The sequence below is a fragment of the Mixophyes fleayi genome, chromosome 3 (genome assembly GCF_038048845.1).
Source record: "Mixophyes fleayi isolate aMixFle1 chromosome 3, aMixFle1.hap1, whole genome shotgun sequence".
In the NCBI taxonomy this organism is placed as follows: Eukaryota; Metazoa; Chordata; class Amphibia; order Anura; family Limnodynastidae; genus Mixophyes; species Mixophyes fleayi.
In genome coordinates this window covers 62,524,044-62,546,053 of record NC_134404.1, presented here as the reverse complement: position 1 = coordinate 62,546,053, position 22,010 = coordinate 62,524,044, and the positions used below count along the sequence as shown (strand labels likewise).

The 22,010-nt window shown below is 40.4% G+C and overlaps 1 protein-coding gene across 1 annotated transcript in view; it reads left to right on the top strand.

The window, feature by feature from the left end:
* EPHB1 (EPH receptor B1) overlaps nucleotides 1-22,010 on the top strand; it is a 251,330-nt gene that overhangs the window by 82,171 nt on the left and 147,149 nt on the right. Inside the window, exon 2 of the mRNA XM_075201569.1 lies at nucleotides 10,383-10,447. Coding sequence (XP_075057670.1) covers nucleotides 10,383-10,447 — 65 coding nt within the window. The remainder of the gene's footprint in view (nucleotides 1-10,382; nucleotides 10,448-22,010) is intronic.

Genomic DNA, 22,010 nt, shown 5'->3' with positions numbered 1-22,010 from the left:
AACAGGTATGGTGCTTTCCTGAGGATGTACCTTACAATTTTCCCAATCATGTATATTTACTGTTTTATACAAAAATGATACTATTTGCCTCCAATTCAGCTTTCTGCACATATTTTGACAACATGGAGATGCAGATGCAGGTGGTTGAGCCATGGTTGTGCAGGTATCAAATATTCAACATTTTTTTATGTGTTTTTATTGACTTTTATAGAATACAGACATACAAAACAATAGAAAAAAAACCCAAGAAAAAAACATACAAACTATAAAAATAAGAAGGTTGAACCAATAACCGGCTACAACATTTAAATATTTGAAATGAAAGCAAACACACACACTAAGGGGGAAATTCAATTCCCCCCAAAGTACCACCGCGCTAAAACTATTACTGTTATTACGGTAGTTTTAACTTGGCTTTCTGTTCGCAGCTCAGTGAGCTGAAAGCAAAAAGCCGGCGTTGTAACTACCGTAATAACGGTAATTACGCGCACTATTACAGTACTAATGCACAGCCTGCGTTACTTTTAACAGTAACGCGCCCAATTGAATACCCCCCTAAGGGGCAGATTCAATTCCCCAAGAACAACGCGGGCCGCGCACTATTACCATGACTACGGTAATAGATGTGTATTATTACCGTTACTGCGGTTATAGATGTGTATTATTACCGTTACTACGGTAATAGATGTGTATTATTACCGTTACTGCGGTAATAGATGTGTATTATTACCGTTACTGCGGTTATAGATGTGTATTATTACCGTTACTGCGGTAATAGATGTGTATTATTACCGTTACTGCGGTAATAGATGTGTATTATTACCGTTACTGCGGTAATAGATGTGTATTATTACCGTTACTGCGGTAATAGATGTGTATTATTACCGTTACTGCGGTAAAAGATGTGTATTATTACCGTTACTGCGGTAATAGATGTGTATTATTACCGTTACTGCGGTAAAAGATGTGTATTATTACCGTTACTGCGGTAAAAGATGTGTATTATTACCGTTACTGCGGTAATAGATGTGTATTATTACCGTTACTGCGTTAATAGATGCGTATTATTTCCGTTACTGCAGTAATTTCAATGCTGATTTTTACTCGCAGCTCAGAAATCCGCGTTAAAATTGTATCTGCCTCTATAGGTTATTCATAAACGTGCAAATCGCAAAGTATTTTTCTGCACAGAAATGCATCTTTAATGTTCCCCTAATACAGGGGCTGGTCAGTCTCCTAGTGGGCTACCTTGGTCTGGGTCACTGGGCTACCCCTGCGTTTTCTTCCCTTTAATATGTTCCTAATAGGCTGCTGAGCCAAGTCTCGCCCCCCTGGGCTAATATTTGCCAGCCATCCCCTGTCCTAACATACCCATAGATGTGTAGCCACATTCCAGTATTTGTAATTGGCTCCAGAAAATCAATTTATGCCTTATTTACAGGATTGCAGAATCGACTGGAAATGCACACAGTGGATACAGTTAAAATGTTAATTCAAAGTTCATCCAGCTATAACTGTAGAACCATTTGTTCAACTTTTCAGTTTTCTCCTAAAATACTGCTCAGTTTATCCTCATTTATGTCTAAAATTAATCATGAGAATGTATTTAGTAATTTAGTACATTGTTAGAAATGTACCAAGAAGTGCACTTTACTGTAAAACTGAAATTATAGGACCACTCTCGATTACTGGGACTTTCTGAGAACTAAGGGTGTGCACCGGCCATTTTTGGTGTTTTGGGTTTTGGGTTCTGATTAGCTTGAGGTTTTGGGTTCTGATTTGTTTTGCCAAAACACCCCACAAAAGGTTTTGGTTCTGATTTCGGGTTTTGGGTTCTGATTTTTTTTAAAAAAAGCATAAAAAGTGCTTAAATCCATTATTTTGTTTTTTTTTTCACTCCTACACTATTATTAACCTCAATAACATTCATTTCCACTAATTTCCAGTCTATTCTGAACACCTCACACCTCACAATATTGTTTTTAGTCCAAAAGGTTGCACCGAGGTAACTGGATGACTAAGCTAAGCGACACAAGTTTAATGTAGTTAGCAAGAAAAATCATCCTGAATAACTGGAACCCTTGTTTGCTTTGTGTAGGAGGAAGAATATTCATAAACTATGCTCACACCGCACCTTTTTGACCCACAGGAAGTTATTTTCTTGTTTGTTACCTGGCTCTTTCTCCCCACCCCACAACGTGTCAAAAAGCTGAACCCCATATTTATTTAGTATTATTTAGTATTTATTTCCCATTTTTATATCTGAAACAATGATGTATAACAGTGCAGCCAAACGTCAGCATAACATCTCATACCACCATATACAGTCTGATGCCCATTAAAATAGCTGTGTGTCTACCCATGTCCTGTATAGCTGTAGCAAAATACGACCCCATGGTAACCATGTATAATCACATGCCCATCATATACAGCATAATAGCATCATATCCACAAACGTCCCAAGCAACCACATACCATATATCCCCATATCTAGCATATCCACCACAGTCCTGTCAACCACATACAGTTCTGTGCATCATGCCCAACGCAGTATAAGAGCATCATGCCCATCTCTGCACCCAGGATAAAAGCCTCATGAAAGCCACATGTGTGCTAGACACAACAGCCTGATTTCTACCACATATAACATCTTGTCCACCATATCTAACCCTATGCCTTATCACATTTAGTCCTATGCAAAATACATTTTCCAGCCTCATGCCCATCACAGCACTATCCACTATACACTGCCCAATGCATCACCCATGTAAGTACTATACCACACCTCCCATCTGTCTTCCTTGATCCTCCTCTCTTCGGACTTGGATAGTGGTCGGAATCGGATCTCGCGAGATCCGACGGCGTGATGACGAGGTTTTGCCTCGTTCTGAGGTTCGTGATCGGCGGGAACCGCCGAACAGTGCTCAGATCCGGGCTCAGATCGGCACTGTTCGTGGGGGTTCTGATTTAATAATTCCGGACCCGCTCATCTCTACTGAGAACCCATAAGGGCATATTCAATTGACGGCGAAAATCTCATGCTCCGCACTCTATTACCGTTGTTACCGTAATAGTGCGCGGGAAAAAACGTTATTACGGTAATTTTCTCGCTGGATTTCAGCTCGCAGCTCCCTGAGTTTTAAAGCCGCGGAAACCCGCGACAATTGAATATGCCTCATAAAGTCCTTTTGCAGGGAGAAAAATGCAAAGCAGCTAACATTCGATTCTTTATGTGTCCTTATTTAAATAATCTATTCCATACCTTCCTAAATGAAACTAATTGTGATTTACATTATAGAATAATTTGTTTAAATTTAGTCGTTCAAAATTGAAAACTAATGACCCCCATGGACCCAGTGACTGACTCTGCAGTTTCTTCCCTCATCACAGGATAGTATGACAAGTGTGGGTAAGCCCCTAGGGAACCATCTGTGTAATTATTTTAAGAGACTAATCTTATATCATTATGACCCCTGGTTGTGTTGAGACAGTATTGTCCATGTAGCCTTAATACTTAGGTGTAGATTTACAAAATGTTCTAAAAAGTGGAGGTGTTGCCCATAGCAACCAATCAGATTCTAGCTATCATTTATCTAAAACATTTTATAAATTGCTAGAATCTGATTGGTTGCTATGGGCAACACCTCCACTTTTCCATTTAGAAGGTTTAGTAAATCTGCCCACTAATGATTGTTGCAATATGATGCTGAGTTTAAAGCTAAACTAAAGAGCAGACTCTGGTGCTTAGGGGGCCAAGTACAGATCACAGTGATGGACTGTTGGTACGCTTGGTTTACTTCTGCAGGACATGCAATGGAAATTAAATGAGATTTCCAGTAGAAATGGCTAATGAAAAGGTTTTTATAATGATTACATTTCAAATATGCACATATAGTCAGTATGAAAATTGGAATGTTTACATTGAAATGAAAAGATTGTTCTTTTGGACTAAAAGGCTCACGGCGTATGTCCCCCTCACCTTCACAACACCTTTATGACTTAACCACTTATATATAAAATAAACACACGGAGTCATGTATAAGTTGCGAAAAATGAAGGACATATTTATTAATTAGTTACTTTTAACTAACCTATGGTGGCGGAGAAAGGACACTGCGGGACAGCTCCCAAGCTGATATAACCAGATAACGTGGGAACTGGCGAAACCGCCGTACATCCACAAACAAGGGGATCTCATCCCAAAACTATCATGCGCTGAATTGGCGTCAGAGTGACTGCCCCACTTCTAAACTCATGCTGCCCTCCCTCACCGAGCCGAACAGGGGACCCTCCTCACCGAAGGACCAAGGAGTTACTGGTGCCACTACGGGGACAGTGACCTGCGGCCAACTACCATTAGCGCCCACTAATCAGCCGCTGTACGCAGTGCCTTCCTAACGCAAAATGTTTAAATTACCATAACTAAGGAGTGGGTGGGTGGGATCTCGTACTGAAGAGTGAAGAAAACCAGGAAATGCATTCGCCTATATCAAACCAGGACCCTTCCACCAGAGTTATCATTGGTCGGGCCCCTCCCTGATGTTAACCCCTTAAATGTAAGTGTTCGTTCTGTTACAAACCCTGTCGCCCTTTAAGTGCGTTCGACCTAAAAAGCCTCACTTATCAATTCATTTGACACAGAAAGTGGCATCAGAAACTATCAGCCTTTTTCCTGCAGCAGGAAACTATTTGCATCATCTTTGACAGACATAGTGACAAAGTTTGCAGTGGTGACAATTGTCATCCTGTGACTTCTTCCTCTCCTCAGTCTGTCTTACTGGAACTTTTCCACTAGTTGAAATCTTCTCTGGAGTATCATGTAGAGTATGCCTGTCATTTCTCAGCATCACCTGCAGCTGTCACCGTGGGGACTGCTCTGTTTCCTGCAACAATCATTAGGAAAGCAATGATTAACAAAATGTGCTTAATTACCAGAAAATAATAAAATAAAATGTCAGCAAACAGAGAGTAGGGAAATCCCTTGTGTATTGTATGAGCTGGGAGTTTTGACCCTTTAAATCCGGCTCATGACCAGATGTGAAAGAACAAGTCCCAGCATGCTCTGCTCTCAGATGCAGAGACATAGGTTGCCTACTTCAGCTTCTATCAGTACTTGTGACATGTTTCATTGGTTAGACTAGCATATCGTGATCATATCCTCTTTTTTTATCACTTCGTTTGATTAAACTATACCATTTTCTTGTTTCTTGTAGCATTAGTTTATAGATAAACTTGGCCTGGGACACATACATATTCAGTGTAATAAACCTAAATGAATGATTTCTGTTCATAAATTGAAATCTGTTCCTTTGTTTTAGAATGGCCTTGTTTAATAAAGCATATGGCTGTGAAGTGTGTGTAATATTGTTATGTTATTTTATGGTTGGAGGACATCTGTCTGTATAGACAGTCTTTGAAACAGATTTCTATAAGGCAATATTAGCTTTTCTATTTGACCCCAGACAATCACGTGCCTGCAATAAGCTATTCAAATGCAGAGAGGTGGCAGGGTGACTTAGTGGTTAGCACTTCTACCTCACAGCGCTGGGGTCATGAGTTCAATTCCCGACCATGGCCTTATCTGTGTGGAGTTTGTATGTTCTTCCCGTTTTGCGTGAGTTTCCTCCCACACTCCAAAAACATACTGGTAGGTTAATTGGCTGCTATCAAAAAAGTCTGTGTGTCTGTGTGTTACGGAATTTAGACTGTAAGCCCCAATGGGGCAGGGACTGATGTGAATGAGTTCTCTGTACAGCGCTGCGGAATTAGTGGCGCTATATAAATAAATGTGGATGATGATTTTTTCTATATATTATTATGATGATTAATGCTATATTCTGTATGTCAACATTTTACTAGGGTACATTGATAACATAATTATTTTAAATATGTTGAAATTAAATTAATTTTCTTTGGTGAAAATGAGTGTCCCTATTTAACAACAATGCAAATGATAGTTTGGACACAGGTGACTTCTTTTATATTGTGTAACTGCCAAGCATTCTAGCCGTGTCCAATAACCCCTTTGAGAATTGTTCTTACAGAGATATTACACTGACAATTTAGCAGTTAGCAGAGCAATTGTTCATCAGTGATGTTCTTGGGTGTTCATCTGCTATTTAACTATCTCCTACATCCTTCTCCTTCTACATGGTACAACATACTACAGCACCCTCTCTAAAGTTCTATATTATAACTTTATGTAGGAAAAAATAAATATGTGTGCATATAAAATGTTTATATTTTTTACTACATTTTTTACCATTAAAAAGTGATAATTCCACATTGAGGACCTCATTTAGAGTTGGACACAAAGTCCGTTTAAGAAGTATAGGCGTGGGAGTGTGCCGCAGATTGGTAGGGTATTACAAGTGGCAAGCAACCCCAGTTGCGTCCCACTCTTAATACCCTAACGAGCTATGAGCAGTTCCTGCAGTTAGCTAACGCTTGCACCACCTAATTCCTGCCGCACAGCTTTAGCCCTGTTTTGACGTGTGTTGTGTCTGTGCCTCACTGCGACTAGGATGTATTTACATGGTCACGCCTTCACAATTCCGCGTTTCTCCCATTCTCTCGTAGTGAGTCGCAAGCTGTCGCAAGTGTTAATTGCATCCAAGATGCAGGCGGATTTGGTGCTTGCTGCACATGCGTTGTAGTGGTTTTTGGTTGGATGCGTCTAAATGTTGCTTTTGGATGGTTTTATTTTTTACGTGAATTCAGATGTGTAGCTGCTATCAATGTGAATACAGAACTATTTTTGTGCAAATACAACACGATTTAGATTTCTTGGTTTGTTTCTTTCTTTCTTTAAGATAATAACTATTGCTTACAGTATTAGCAACATGAGCCAATGGAAATTGATACATTGAGAAATAAATTAGGGTAGGATCATCTTTGGTGACACCCTACAAGGGTTTGTATCTTTAGACAACTTGAGTTTGTATTCTTAAACAGTGAATTCCATATTAACAAGGTGACTCCTGTATTGTTTAAAGCATAGGATATTAATGTGAAAATGATTAGGAGGATAGATAGTGATGCCGGTGCCCAATATATACTAACATAAAAACATATCAATAATAAGTAGACCCTTAAGCCGTGCAGTGTACACTGTAATGTTTAAGTGCTATAGTTTGATGAGCTTGCACTCTAATACGGTTGTGTATTCCGAGGAACAGGAGAGACCAGGGGAGTTAATGGAAGGGTGGAGCACAAAGACAGAAAATACTTGTTAAAGATAAACAGGCAGCAGTGTAAAACCTCTCATTTGTCATGCAGGAGCAGAGCTGTGTGGCAGGTAAATGTTGCTTACACTAATCCCAAGTGTATTATAGTTCTGCTCAGCAGCACAGATAAAGGAAACTGCAGTGCTAGATAGAGACAGAGAAAGGGGGGACGACGCTTACAAAACCCCATTTTGGCAGCACAATGGAAGGGGGGGGGCTGGTACGGAGAGTAAATCAGGAGAGGGCAGGAGACATCCATTGTGTATTTCTGCAGTAGTCAACAATTCGGAATAGCTGGATACTATGTAGAAACACCAAGACTTAGACAAAGGGATGACTTCAAAAGACGCTCCCCTGAAATTTGGAGTCTTCATAAAGGGTGCAAGTGAAGTCATCACTGCCTGGTGTATTTGTCTTATGCTGATAATTACTGTATAGCTCTTTTTCTGTTGTGAGGCTGTAGAAATGTGAGCGCACCTGCATAAATCGAGAGGCAACGCCACCTTAGAGGGTCATTTTGTGCTTCGCAAATGAGGACCACGGGCTGCCGGGCGCGACCAGTTGCTCTAACTTTAGAAATGTCTCTGTTTTGTCAAACGTTGTTCCCTACAGTACTGGAAATGCATCAACATACCTACAAGACCTCCTCATCAAATAATTATATATTACGTAGTTGCCAACTGTTCCTAATTATATTTTATAGCTATAGCTTATGGTTGCTAATTGTATCAACACACTACCCATATGACTGTAAATATTTGAACGTACAGATGCAGGAGAGTTTTCAAGAAGAGACGGTGACAAGAATGATAATGTGATGTCTGTGCAGGTCAGTTTTTTGCCAGAATTATGTCAGCTCTATGTCTTCCTAAGGCCAGAGGTTAGATTATGCCCCAATAAGTTTTAGTTGTCATTTTTATTACCAGGGGCCAATTCATGATGTTCTTTTTTCTGTTTATAGTTCATAATTTAAGCAGCTGTCCATGTTTCAGGAGACAAATGCATGTATTTGATTAAACTAAGATTACATGTATAGTGACCTTTTAAAAAGTGGGATCTGTACCAGGGATCTTGGTGTCTAAAAATTGTTTGTCAGGAATGTGCTTGTCGTTTGCATCTACGTCATTAATGGTGCGCTGCATATAAACACTGGATATTCAGATTGGACATCATCATCATCTATTTATATAGCGCCACTAATTCCACAGTGCTGAACAGAGAACTCACATCAGTCCCTGCCCCATTGGAGCTTACAGTCCAAATTCCCTAACATATACACACAGACACACACGCACACAGACACACACGCACACACAGACACGCACGCACAGACTAGGGTCAATTTGATAGCAGCCACGTAACCTACTAGTATGTTTTTGGAGTGTGGGAGGAAACCGGAGCACCCTGAGGAAACCCACGCAAACACGGGGAGAACATACAAACTCCACACATGATCGTTATACAGTTATATTGTGTTTTAAACACGCGCCTTCCTTAAATCTGACCTTAAGCAGCATGCAAAATAAGAACACCCTAGGCCACCACCCTGAATGACTGCACTGAAAACCTGCTGCTCGGTACAACCCTTTTTACCATAGCAAATAATAATTATTCTAGTGAACCTGATGTGCAGGACATTGCTATACTGAGCTTGCATCTTTGTTGCAGCAATTTGTTTCATCCCTAGTGACGGAATGAGAGGAGAGTGAAGTTAGTGATGTGCGGAGTGATAATGAAATGGGAGTCACTGAACCATAATTCTCTGTTCCTTGCCTGCCGTAATCGAAATCCATAACTCAGCGTCTTCCTACTTTATCAATGCATCACAGCTGACATCTCTGGTCCATTCATGTGACCTCCTGCAACTATGCCTGCCTGGCATTTGTGATTGAATAATAAAACATTATAGGCCTTATTTAGAACTGACCCTGCCCTTTTCTTACACTTGCTTGAAATGCTGTTTTCTGTTGTTGTTTTTTTCTATAGCAGACAAGAAATATAAATCAGGTCTATAAATCATTATTTTCCTCACACAAACCTACAGAACTGTCTGTGATTCCTATCCTGTAAAATATATAGTGTTGTTTTTGGAAATTATTAAATTTAAAATTAATTTAATTTCTACTAGTCTGTCAGATGCAGATTTGTACGACTTCTGATGACCTACATCTCATGTCAATAAACTAACAATAAACAATGTTTTTTCAGTGTTCTATTTGTTACAACTTTTGGATGCAGAATCTTACATAGCAACCATCATTGTTTGATTTGTTTGTTAATTTAACCAAGCATGCTCTGCTTATACACTGACTGTACACAACAAATGATATTTAAACAGGACATGAATCTCAGTTTTTGCTGGGTGTCGCAAATGATACTCACGGTCAAGATAACATTCTTGCCTACTGTCCTGGAATTTCTGGGAGGTTCCTTAAGAGTAGGCAAACCTCCCGGACCCTGTAAAATGCCTAAATTCACGGCATTGAATAGCGGGAGGTGGGGTTTAATTGTGTCATTGTGGGGATGTTTAAACAAAGAGGGGAATGCATTTGAGGGGTAATCAACACTATGCATTTTAATAGCACAGTTAATATGAGAATGTAGCAATGGTACAAGTTGTGTATCACAAGCAGGAAAATGCACAAATGGGATTTGGGAGAGATCTCACCGAGGTCCATCTTTATCACCTGCATGTTGACCATATACTTGCAAAGCTGCGATCATTAGAAGTATAACTAGTAGTTATAGTGGACATTCGTGTCTCAGTTTCAATTAAACTAAGATGGAAGTGACAAGACAACATTGTAGACATTACTGTGCACAAACACACAGAGCTAACACTCCCTGGGTCATAGTTAACGACTAGTTCAGAGGTGACATTGTTTTACATATTTACTAGAAAGGAAACGTATGATGGTTGATGATGTGGAATATGTGAAAGTAAAAATTAAAAATTGGAACAACAGTGCAGCCTTTGGAAGTTAAGGATAAAAAGAAATGTGATCACACTGTGAAAGTAAAATGCAGATTGGTTAATGACACAGAAATCACTCTCATTGTGTGGAAGTAAATGCATAAAGCATAACAGCATATTCAATTCAACAAACTGTCTGTGTGCGATATCAGCCAGTGACATCTTCCCTCTCTTCCTTGCAGAGACCCTAATGGACACTAGGACGGCTACAGCAGAGTTAGGCTGGACAGCGACTCCTTCTACTGGGGTGAGTATATATATATATGTGAATGAAGGTCACACATGTGTATGTCACATGTTAAGAACATACAGTAGCCAAATATATAGTATATAGAAAGCAAATCTGAGCATGTTATTACGTATCATGGGTGGGTACATTAGTGCAGGCTTGTAGTGCACATGGATTCACATTCTTTCAAGCTGTTTTGTACCTTGTTAAGGGCAGCGCCGGCTTTTTAACCTATTCTGGGCTTATACAACCCGTGGCTTTCCTGCTGTTGTGGAGTTGTAAGTCCCAGCATGCCCTGCCAATCTATGGCTGCTAGGGCATGCTGGCATTTGCAGTTCCACAACAGCTGGACAGCCACAGATTCTTAACTTTTACCCTATATAAGATCTGTACTAATGAATAAAGAATAAATAAAAAGATAAAGAAGCAATAAAGAATAATAAATAAAGAATGAATAAAACAATAGGCTTACGATTTAGTGCACAGCTAAATCCAAATTGACAGTGTTATTGGAGCAGACCAGTAGACTAGCCACTGTTGCTGATTTCTTTGTAGCAAATAATCTCTATATACACAACCCCGCTTTGATCCACCCAATCATGCCCACTTTCTGACTGGTGACGATTTTATGGCAAGGCCCCAGCCACTTTTTAATTACCGGCACCTTTCAAAATCTGCACATTGGGACTGCCCCCGAACAATGCTCAGTTGGCAGGTATGATTGACATTGGTGGCAACAGGTGGACTGAGGCCACATGACCATTTTATGGCCTAGAGTCTTTGTAGCACATCTGTGATTGGAGGGTGATGTCTTCTCACAACTTGGTTTGGCGCAATATTAGTTACCATACATGCTTCAGTGTCATAATGTGTTTTGTGGAGGTGATGGCTTCATAATTTTGAAAAGGTAGTGGGAGCCAGAATGTTGCTTAACCCCGCGAACGACAGTGTTTCCCCTTCTGCCAGCCTGTGTGGAGCGGGACCCTCATCGACACGGAACTCTGAGATCAACATGTTCACTGCAGAGTGAAGGGCCCAATAGTTGGCCGTACATGTACAACCAAAGGGAGCTTGCCCACCTGTCATTCCAGGGATTCAGTTATCTTAAGCAAGCTCCCTGCTGAAACAGCGGGCGGAATCTATGTTTTCTCAAGTGGCGCCCGCAGAATTAACAAGTTCTACTTTTTGTGTATATCTGTGACATAACCTTCAGCTAATGGCTACAGCCTGCTCCTTATATGCATTGATGTGATAGGATCAGCACCCTGACAATCCTGTGCAGAGCGGAGGTGACAGAGGAAGGAGTAAATGGATGTAATCTATTGTATATGAGCAGGTTTCTTCCTAGAGCATGAGAGCCAGAAGAATATTTTTGTTACAGGTGACTTTCCCTTTTCACACCTTAGACCTGCCTCATGCTTCAAAAGTGTTAAGAGCTATAGTACATAATGTTATCTAATTATTCAGTTTCCACGATATTATAGCTATATTTAATGATGGATAAAGACAGCACCTAGTAGACGTGGCCCTTATTCTTATCAGCTATGTTAGCTCAGACACTGGTAAGTTCATTTCTACACTTTGATGCCTTTTGGCAAATACAATTAACTATGAAATATATTCAACTAGGATCATCTTAAGATCAGGGTTCATCCTGGTTCACAGCACATTGTCCTCCAACAGAGGACCTTATTTATCATGTAGCTTAAAAAGAGAGACGCACCCTGTCCCCTAGTTTCATGGACTGCTGGAATAGAAGCTTTACTCTGGGACTGCAGAAAAATGTTACCTGAATTTCACTGTCACCCTTTTCATTAATGTGAACTGTTCACTTTTTCCACTAAAGTATTGTTTGAGCCACCATCATTTTTGTATTATACAGTTCATGAAAGCATTGGGGCACTGGGATTCCAGCTTAAAATGTTGTAAGCCCAACAGGCGCAGATATAAGTAACACATATATCTGTAGTGTACCCATTGCCACAGTGGAGGCAACTATTTTGTGGGCCAAACCAATAGGAACCAATGACATGACCAAGGGATGATGCACCAAAAGAGGTGACAAGTAAACTGTAAATAAGACAGGGTGGATTTACACCACTGGGTATTGTATCAGTCCAATCACTTTAAAGATATTGAAAGCAGCAACCCTTGTGAATTTGTTTGAATTATAGCCAGATTTGTGGCACTGACACAGTTCCAGAGCGTTGACCTGAGCAGACTTTATAAGGTATTACTGGCAGTGAATGCAGATGTTGGCTATGGATTCTGTGCTGCAAGCTGCTATTTCACAGGTCCCCATCTATACAGGTCAGCTTCCCAATAGATTCTTTCCTCCGCTCCATGAAATTTTATTGGGGCTTTTATGATCGACATTAATGCACAAGCAAATATTCATTTAATGGCCCCATTGTGTGCAAAGGATTGTGGAAATGGAAAGTTAATCCAGTGAGATGGATGGGTGTTAGAGAGGGGACAACAGAAACTGCTCCTTAACTCTTTAAAAGCACAGTACAGAGACTGTAGACAGCTCTGGCTTTGAAGATGGGAATGTGTTCTCAGAACCCAATATCAAATTCTTGCAAAAACTGACTGCACTTTAATTACGGAAATGAGGAATGTTATCTTGCAGGACGGACTGAGAGGCATTATATTACAAGCATGAAGTAACTTCTTCATCCTTTTCTTTATTTGGAGAGATATCAGGTGAGGTTCAATAATCTTTGGTATTGAGAGTAAAAGCAGAACTTGTTTGTAGTGCCTTTTATTAGTGGAGTATTGTATTAGTATTAAAGTGACTCTGTTCCCAGTGGCAGCCAAAGGTACGCTCTGACCTGGCTACAGCACAGGGCACCTGATTTTATGGAGAGCCAAAATTACATTTAATTATGTCACAGCCAAATTAAGGGGAGCCCAGTTTGCAAATGCCCATAGTCCCCTGTTCTTAGAGGTCTCCAGTGCTCACTGTCTCCATCCCATCTGTTCTCTGTAGTGTCCTGTATGTCTGTGTGGCTCTGTGTACCTATTATTATTATTATTATTACCATTTATTTATATAGCGCCACTAATTCCGCAGTGCTGTGCAAAGAACTCACTCACATCAGTCCCTGCCCCATTGGAGCTTACAGTCTAAATTCCCTAACATACACACACATACAGAGACAGACGGACAGACACACAACAGACACACAGACTAGGGTCAATTTGTTTGCAGCCAATTAACCTACCAGTATGTTTTTGGAGTGTGGGAGGAAACCGGACCACCCAGAGGAAACCCACGCAGACATGTAGAGAACAGACAAACTCCTACAGATAAGGCCATGGTCGGGAATTGAACTTATGACCCCAGTGCTGTAAGGCAGAAGTGCTAACCACTAAGCCTCTGCTATTTTGTATTTCACTACAAAGTAATATGGTGCTGGCTTAAACATATATTATTGCATTGAGCAAAACAGATTATATCATTTGAGGGAGGTTATTTCTCAGTCTTCACTTTCCTTACAAGGCTTGTGAACCAGTAGTGATGCAAACGTCATTTAATCTTATTAGGTACTGGCTACACCCTCAATGCACTGGCCACACTGGCTTGGGCAACATGGCACTGCTCGCAATAGGCCCCTTCATAATTTTCAGCTCCAGGCCCAATAGGCCCTTCATCTGCCACTCTACACGTCTCGCACAATTGGAATAACATATAAAGACGTTCCCATGTAAAATGTAATCATTGCATGGGATTGTGTGTCAATGGTGGTAAAGTGTTACTGGCTACTTTAAGTGTCGATTGTTATTGGTAGTAATTGATTAGTTCCCCTCACCTGTATTTGGGTAGATGGGCAGGGACAAGGCAATTGGGGGCATCGTAAAGCCTTGATAGAGCCCCAGATCACTTGGGAAATACCTGGGTTCCCCCCAAATCCTCAATGCCCTCCATAGCAGAAACCATTGGGGTGAGGAAATGAACGCACTGCTCTTATGCATCTGGTTCCTGTGGGGAACATTAGGTGGGTCAAGAAGGCAATCTGAATATGCTGAAGCTTGGGAGAGCTTGAGAGATTCCTTTAGTGAACATCAGGTCATGTCCTAATTTATTTTTTTTCTTAACAAGGTGACAATCCCCCCCCAAGCCCCCACTGTTTCGATAATAGAAAAATAAAAGTAAAAAATAAATGTATTAATTAGGGGATGAGAGAGAGTCTAGCAACAGTCAGGTCCGAAGTGCAAACCTGGCAGCTGCAGCAGCCCACAGCGTCACAGGTTCATCCAGGACCACCTGGGAACTGTTATGTCCCTGGCAGTAAAAGGGTTAACTGTACCTCTCTTTACTCTGTCCCTGCTCCCAGCATATCTCTTCTCATTTAGCTCTACCTCTCTTTTCACTGTCTGTCCCTCCCCTCTCTTGCACTCCCTCCTTTCTCACTCTCTCTCTTTATAGTTGAGATGTGTAATTAGGAAACATTAGCAGCCTGAAAGCAGCTTTCATACCTGGAACATCGGCAGTAAATGCACTCAGCAGCTCTCTTCCATGGCTATTAATGTCACTTTTATGAAGTAATGAAGAACAAAACACCCTCAGGCACTTTAAACCGTTGTTTTTTTAAAACAGTGCAAGGCTTTTCTGTAGTGAATGATCTCCTTATTTGCTCTCACAATCCAGGATTTGCAACACGCTGTGTGAGATGACCTCCTCTAGGTAGGCCCCATACGGCCCATTCTCACCAACATGTCCTTGTTGTATTCACCATTCAGCCCATGTATGGTGCTCTGTTTCCTTGAACATAGGTGAACTTACTTCTCTATTATCCTCCATTCAAGTCCTGGCATTGTCTTTCATATCCAGATGCTGGTTGATTCTCTGTTGACCCTTTCTCACTTGGATGACCGGCTATTGCTCTGTTATTCTCAGTGCAGAGCCAGGACTAGTCATTCATTCACCTTTCAAGTATGTCCCATAGTCAGTGCGTATAAATATATATAGATTTCTGATTTTATACTAATCACTAGGGCCTAGTGGGTATTGAGTAGCCCAGATCACCCGAACCAATTCTCATGCTCTGGTTTGTTTTGTTTTTTTACAAATGGAGAACAGGCTTAAACAAGTCTATTTCCTATGGCTTCATGGGCTCTTAACCTGACTCTTGTAGTTTCACAACACCTAGGGAGCCACAGGTTGGCCAGGCCTAGTTTAAAGGGTATTTTAATCATACTTGCCAACTCTCCCAGAATGTCCGGGAGACTCCCGCATTTTGCGAGAGTCTCACAGACTCCCGGGAGAGTGTGGAAATCTCCCGAATCTGCCCACTTCACTAGGAAGCACCCACCTCCTAGTGAAGTGGGCAGAATTAGGTCCCAAACGCCGCGATTCCCGGTGAATCACAGCATTTGGCTCCACCCCCCGCTGTCAAATGATGCATTTGTGTCATGACATCACGGGGGGGGGGGGGGGGTCCAAAATGACGCGCATTTTGGAGGCCTGCCCCCCATCACGCCCACCTCCCCCGCAGCCTCCCGGATACCAACATTTCAAAGTTGGTAAGTATGATTTTAATTTGCAACCTTAGAGAAGGGTTGTACTATGTCCGCCCCTGGAAAACTTGATTTCAAATTACACCTTTACTGAAAGAGCAAGATTTGCTTGCTAGCCGTTGAGGCTAATTTATTGTCAGCCAGAATGACCCTGCTAAAATGAACATTTATATCCATGTATAGAATCTTCTATTCTTACATATATTCACTCAAAAGCCCTGAATGACTGTTCTTTCAATTTTAGGTAAGGGATCTGTTATGTTATATAAGACAACCCAGATGAACTTGTTTGAATATAAGTACTTTGTGGAATTTGAATTTCTGAATTTGCCACTATGGACAATGTGGTGCCAGGAGCGGATACCACACATAACATTCTACATAAAGATCTTCAGGTTCAGCAAAAATAATATCTGAGGTTTATATATGAGGAGCTTTGTTTGCCAGAGCTTGTGACAGTAACACCGGAACCCCTGCAGAGATTAAACAAGCTTTCCCCGGCTACAGAGGACATCAGAGAGGAAGACAGCTTCATAATCAGGAGAGCAAGACACCGATCATTCTTTCTGAGCCTGGGAGGGTAATTAGGATTAGAGTGGCATTTAGGAACATATCTATGCTTCTTATAAAGCTCTCCTCCCCCACAGTCCTGACCTAGCTGATTGGACTGTGATAACTTTTAACCCTATCTCTGCTAGTGAAGTAAGCCGTATAAAAGCACAATGTATTATTTGGTCATTAAACCTGCAATATTTCTCTACCAATGTTGTACTTTATAATCGCCAAATCTGTGTAATCCCATTTACTTAACCCTACATACAGTACGTATCCTGATTTACAATATTGATAAGTTTGACTGTAAGCAAGGCAAGATTTTCTGTTGTCCATTGTCCTCAGAGTCAAAGTAGAAACATTTGCAGTTTATGTAGGATAATACCGTATTGCCTAACTAAGGTATTTAAAAATATATATGTTGCATTGGTTTTAGAGCTGTGGCCATATCTGGGGGCCTCACCAATTGCAGTAAGATCGTACACTTCTTCTATATTGGACAGGATCTGTAGAATCGTGAATCTGCCAGAGGGTAATGCCCTCATGAAGTATAACCCTGGCTTTATATTCATAAAATATAACATTTAAGAATTAATCAGTGTGTAACCCCCATGAGATAGTAACATTCAGTAACTCCTCACTTGGTGGGGAAAGCACAAAGAAGATATAGATATTATAGATATATATATATATATATATATATATATATATATATATATATATAGTAAACACAAGGTTTTGTAGCTAATTATCCACCTGCATGTGAAGACAAATATGATAACCTTACTATTTATTTTGCAGATCTGTGCTAAGTGTCAGCATCTGTCTTTGCACATTCATTTTAGGAGATTAATCAGATAAATAGGCCAAAGCTTACAGTACAAAAGCCATTATGCAAAGAATACAGCAGAATATGTGTCTATATGGTTCCAGGAGTACATGGGTTAAACATATTATAAGGACACCTGTCACTCAGCCCCAATCTCTATTATGTGTAATACACCATAAACTTGGTAGAAGGCTGACAGACTGTGGCCTTCATTTAATCACATGTACGGTGTACTCAGCAATGACAGCTGAACACCAGCGGCAGGCGTTACCATGGTTACCGATAGAGCTAGGGAAGGAGTATCTACTTCACAATGGGACAAGTGTAGAGAGGTGGTGGGGGACTGCTGACTTAACTAAATCATTGAGGATGGAAGGAGAATTCAGATAGTATAGAATATCTTATAGAGAAAATGACATAATCTCTGCAGACTCACCCCATCACCTCCAGTTCTAACCTGCCCTGGTGTACAATAGTCCTAAGAACAGCCTCGCTGTATGGTGCAAAATCAAGACAATACCTGCAAACAATAGTACTGTTACTGATAGCTTCCAGTGCAGTACAACACAGTATGCTGCTGGTATTTTCCATTCCACATATATTTGATAGTGCAAGAGGGGTTTGCATAGTGCTAATGGTAGCTTTACACTTGACATGGACTGTAGATGAGATCCCAGTAGATGGAAACGTATTAAATCATTTATGTTGTCCAGAACTTTACAGTTTCCAATGGGAAACGTTAGGACACCTAGGGCCTGATTCATTAAGGATCTTAACTTGAGAAACTTCTTATTTCAGTCTCCTGGACAAAACCATGTTACAATGCAAGGGTTGCAAATTAGCATTCTGTTTTGCACCTAAGTTAAATACTGACTTTTTTCATGTAGCACACAAATACTTGATAGCTTATTTGTACACTGAAATTTAAAGTTGATATTTGTGTGCTACATGAAAAAACAGTCAGTATTTAAATTATGTGCAAAACAGAAAACTAATTTGCACCCCTTGCATTGTAAAATGGTTTTGTCCAGGAGACTGAAATAAGAAGTTTCTCAAGTTAAGATCCTTAATGAATCAGGCCCATAATCTGTCCACATCAGAGGAAGCATATAAAGTTATGCTCAGATAGAACATTCTCCTACATCAATGATGACACGCCAGGTGTTGTAAAACTGCAAGCCCCAGCATGCTTTGCTAGCTATCAGCTAGTTATCTATTGGCAAAGCATGCTGGGGCTTGTAGTTTCACAACACCTGGAGTGTCACAGGTTAGCCATCACTGTCCTATATGGTAGCACTAGTACCGCCAATATTGAGTAAATCACTCTGATGCAGAGCTTGGCAACCTGTGACTCCCCAGCTATTGTGGTAATATAAATCCCAGCATGTCTGACCAGATCTGAATTGCATGCTGGTACTAGTAATCCTACAACAGCTGAAGAACTAAACTTTGCCTAAGCATGGCCTCAGGATTGCATTATCGCATCTGTTCAGGATCCACTGCTTATCTCTTTACCACAGTGAAAAACACATAAACAAAGAGGTCTTTGTTTATCAACACACTACGATATGTAAGATTGCGGTGATAGATATTGCATAATTTAGCGATACTGACTGGCAATGGTACGAGGAATCTTACTAGGCCAATGCAGTCCCTGTATATATGTCTGAGCCGGCACACAACAACTGGAAGCCCAGGTTTAGATTTGTATCTGTATAAAAAATAATAAAGTTAAAGAAAAACAAATCTATAAAATATAACATTACATGCAAAAAGGAAAAATGCTTTATTTTACTAATAAATATTTTGTAATTTACAGTACCCCGGCTATCCTGAGATGGCCGTATCTATAGGACTACAGCAGCTTCCCCATGCTACTGCTCCACCAGTTTGGGGGCCTTGATAAATAGGAAAAAAACCTAAATGAGTGAAAAATCTGTTTCCACCAGATCTGGGGCTTTTCACCAATTGATAAATAGGTCCCAAAAAGGCAATTAGATTTTTTTTTGCACCCACAAATTTATTTCAGTGTGCAAGGAATGTCTAATGTGGATTAGTGATCCCTACTGCAGCCGCCAATAAATATTCCTTCGCTGTACAGTGAACACGATGTGGATTGGACGGCGCTCTTTTTATGTGTCCATGGTCAGTAGTTATGTGCTCCACTGCATGAACTTTTATCTAAAGAGTTCATCCAAGAGTCGAGTGCCAGGATGATTGAACAGTTTTCCTATATACTTCATTACAGACAGTTACTTCAATCCGAAGATGGCAGCCACACACAGGCTTTCAGTGGTCATCTTCTGACCCCCAATTCCGCCATGAGTGACCATGATCCTCTCCAATTATTATCGGAAATTCCATTCATTGTCGACACAAACCCTCTGCATATCGGATATCACAGTGTGTGTGGGCACCTTTAGACTTAAACAACTTGTGCAGAGACCTCAGTGACAACCACGAATACAGCATACACCGTTTTCATGTGTCCTTTGCCACCCTGTGTTCACAGTGTAGCTTGTAGTTTTAGGTATCATCATCTCCATTTATTTATATAGCACCACTAATTCAGCAGCGCTGTACAGAGAACTCATTCACATCAGTCCCTGCCCCATTGGGACTTCCAGTCTAAATTCCCTAACATACACAGACACACAGACTAGGGTCAATTTGTTAGCAGCCAATTACCCTACCAGTATGTTTTTGGAGTGTAGGAGGAAACCATAGCACCCAGAGGAAACCCACGCAAACACAGGGAGAAGATACAAACTCCTCACAGATAAGGCCATGCTCACAGATAAGGCCATGGACGGGAATTGAACTCATGACCCCAGTGCTGTAAGGAAGAAATGTATGTTTTGGCCCTCATTTCAACACACAGGTGGGTAGCCAAAATAGGCAGATCTGGTTATTTGCGACTCAGAATAACATCTGATTAACGACCACTTGGGGGCCTGTTAATGTGACTGGAAGATGAACATACACAGAGGCAGATAGCGTCAGCTGCCAACTGGATTCACTGGCATGCCTGAGAACGGTCAGATAAATTTTGCATTTTTTTCTGGGCATTGCACTTGTTTTGGGATTATCCACACATAATTATTGGGACAAATGCTTCCAGTATTGCATCATCTGTGGCTAGCATTGAGCTGAAGTTTCTTCCATGCTTTTGTTTAAAGAATGAAAAATACAACAAACATTTCAATTAATTTATCTCATGTGTTTGTTTGTTTTTATTCATCTTAGTGAATGGAAAACTGTGCTTACCCATAAAAACACTATTCAAGAATGTGAATTATTAAGAGTTATTTGATTTATTTTTTAATGAGCTTTTTAATGGATTAAATAATGCTCAAAAATTATAGCCTGGAAAATATATTTTATATTGCGTGATCTAGATTTTCATTAAGTTATGTATATAAGTATTACATATACTTCACAAACAGATAAAGTAGTAGTGTTTAAATAGACCTCCGTGTTGTGCCAGTATTTACATGTGATGATTTATAACATTAGCCAATGAGTATTGGATAATCATTTGTAGATTGAAGCCTTAGCTCCATATAATTAGATAACTACATAGCCATAATAACAAGGCTAGGTGTTGACTTGTTTTTACAATACCAATAAGCTTTCAGAAAGAAGACAATGCCATCATTATCCACATTTTCACAACATCCAAATCTACATTTAAATAAACATATGTATAGAACATTAGTGTATTTGAAAATTAGCCACATTGAGACTCTGCTGTTGATATCCGTCTGTGCACCGTTCCTCTAAGACCTGCAGGATTTGTGACATTAACCAAGGAGCTCCGGATAATCCTTCTTTTTTTTAGATTTGGCTTTATTGACCTTTTTGTTTCATAGCAGCAGATAATTAAATATCTATTATGTATCATTAGTTTGTTATTTTGACTCAAATTTCATATCACTAATGTGGCGTTTGAAATAACTTGACTATTGTTATTTATCTATAATATATATTATTTCAATTCTTTTGTCTCTTTATTTTCGGCCGCTGGTGTCTGTACTCGTGCTTGGCACGTCTTTAGTGTACAATGACAATGTGCATGCGCCTATTCCCCAGGGCCGCTAAGAGGAATTTGGGACCCCAGTACACCAACTGATTGGGGCCCCCCTAAAGCAAGCAGTAAAGGTGCTGTATGCCGTCATGCAGCCAAAGAGGCATGGCCACATAATGTTGGGGGCTTGGCCAACATGGGGCGTGGCTGCGCTTCTTGAGACATGACATATTCTGGTAGAATTTCGGTAGAAATTCCTATTCTTTTTCCAGTGCAAGGAAAAATGGGAGGAGATTTCTGTCAAATCTCCACTGCAAAGTGTCTTGCGGACGTTCCCGGAGACACTTCATGTCTGTTTGAATTATGCATTACAATGGTGTTACTCTCACCTACCTGTTATTGCAGCTTTCACAACCTGATACTGGATTCTTGCATGGATCCTGGAATGTTGGGACCTGTTGGAAAATATAAATATGGAAAACCAAGCATTAAGTGAACACTGTAAATAATAGATCACACAGTATATAATATATAATAATAAGATATTAAATTTATCACACCCTCTCCAGCCACATCACGCCATCCCTGAGCTGCATCACGCCACCCCTCAGACATATCATGCAACCCCCCAGTTACATTATCATGCCACC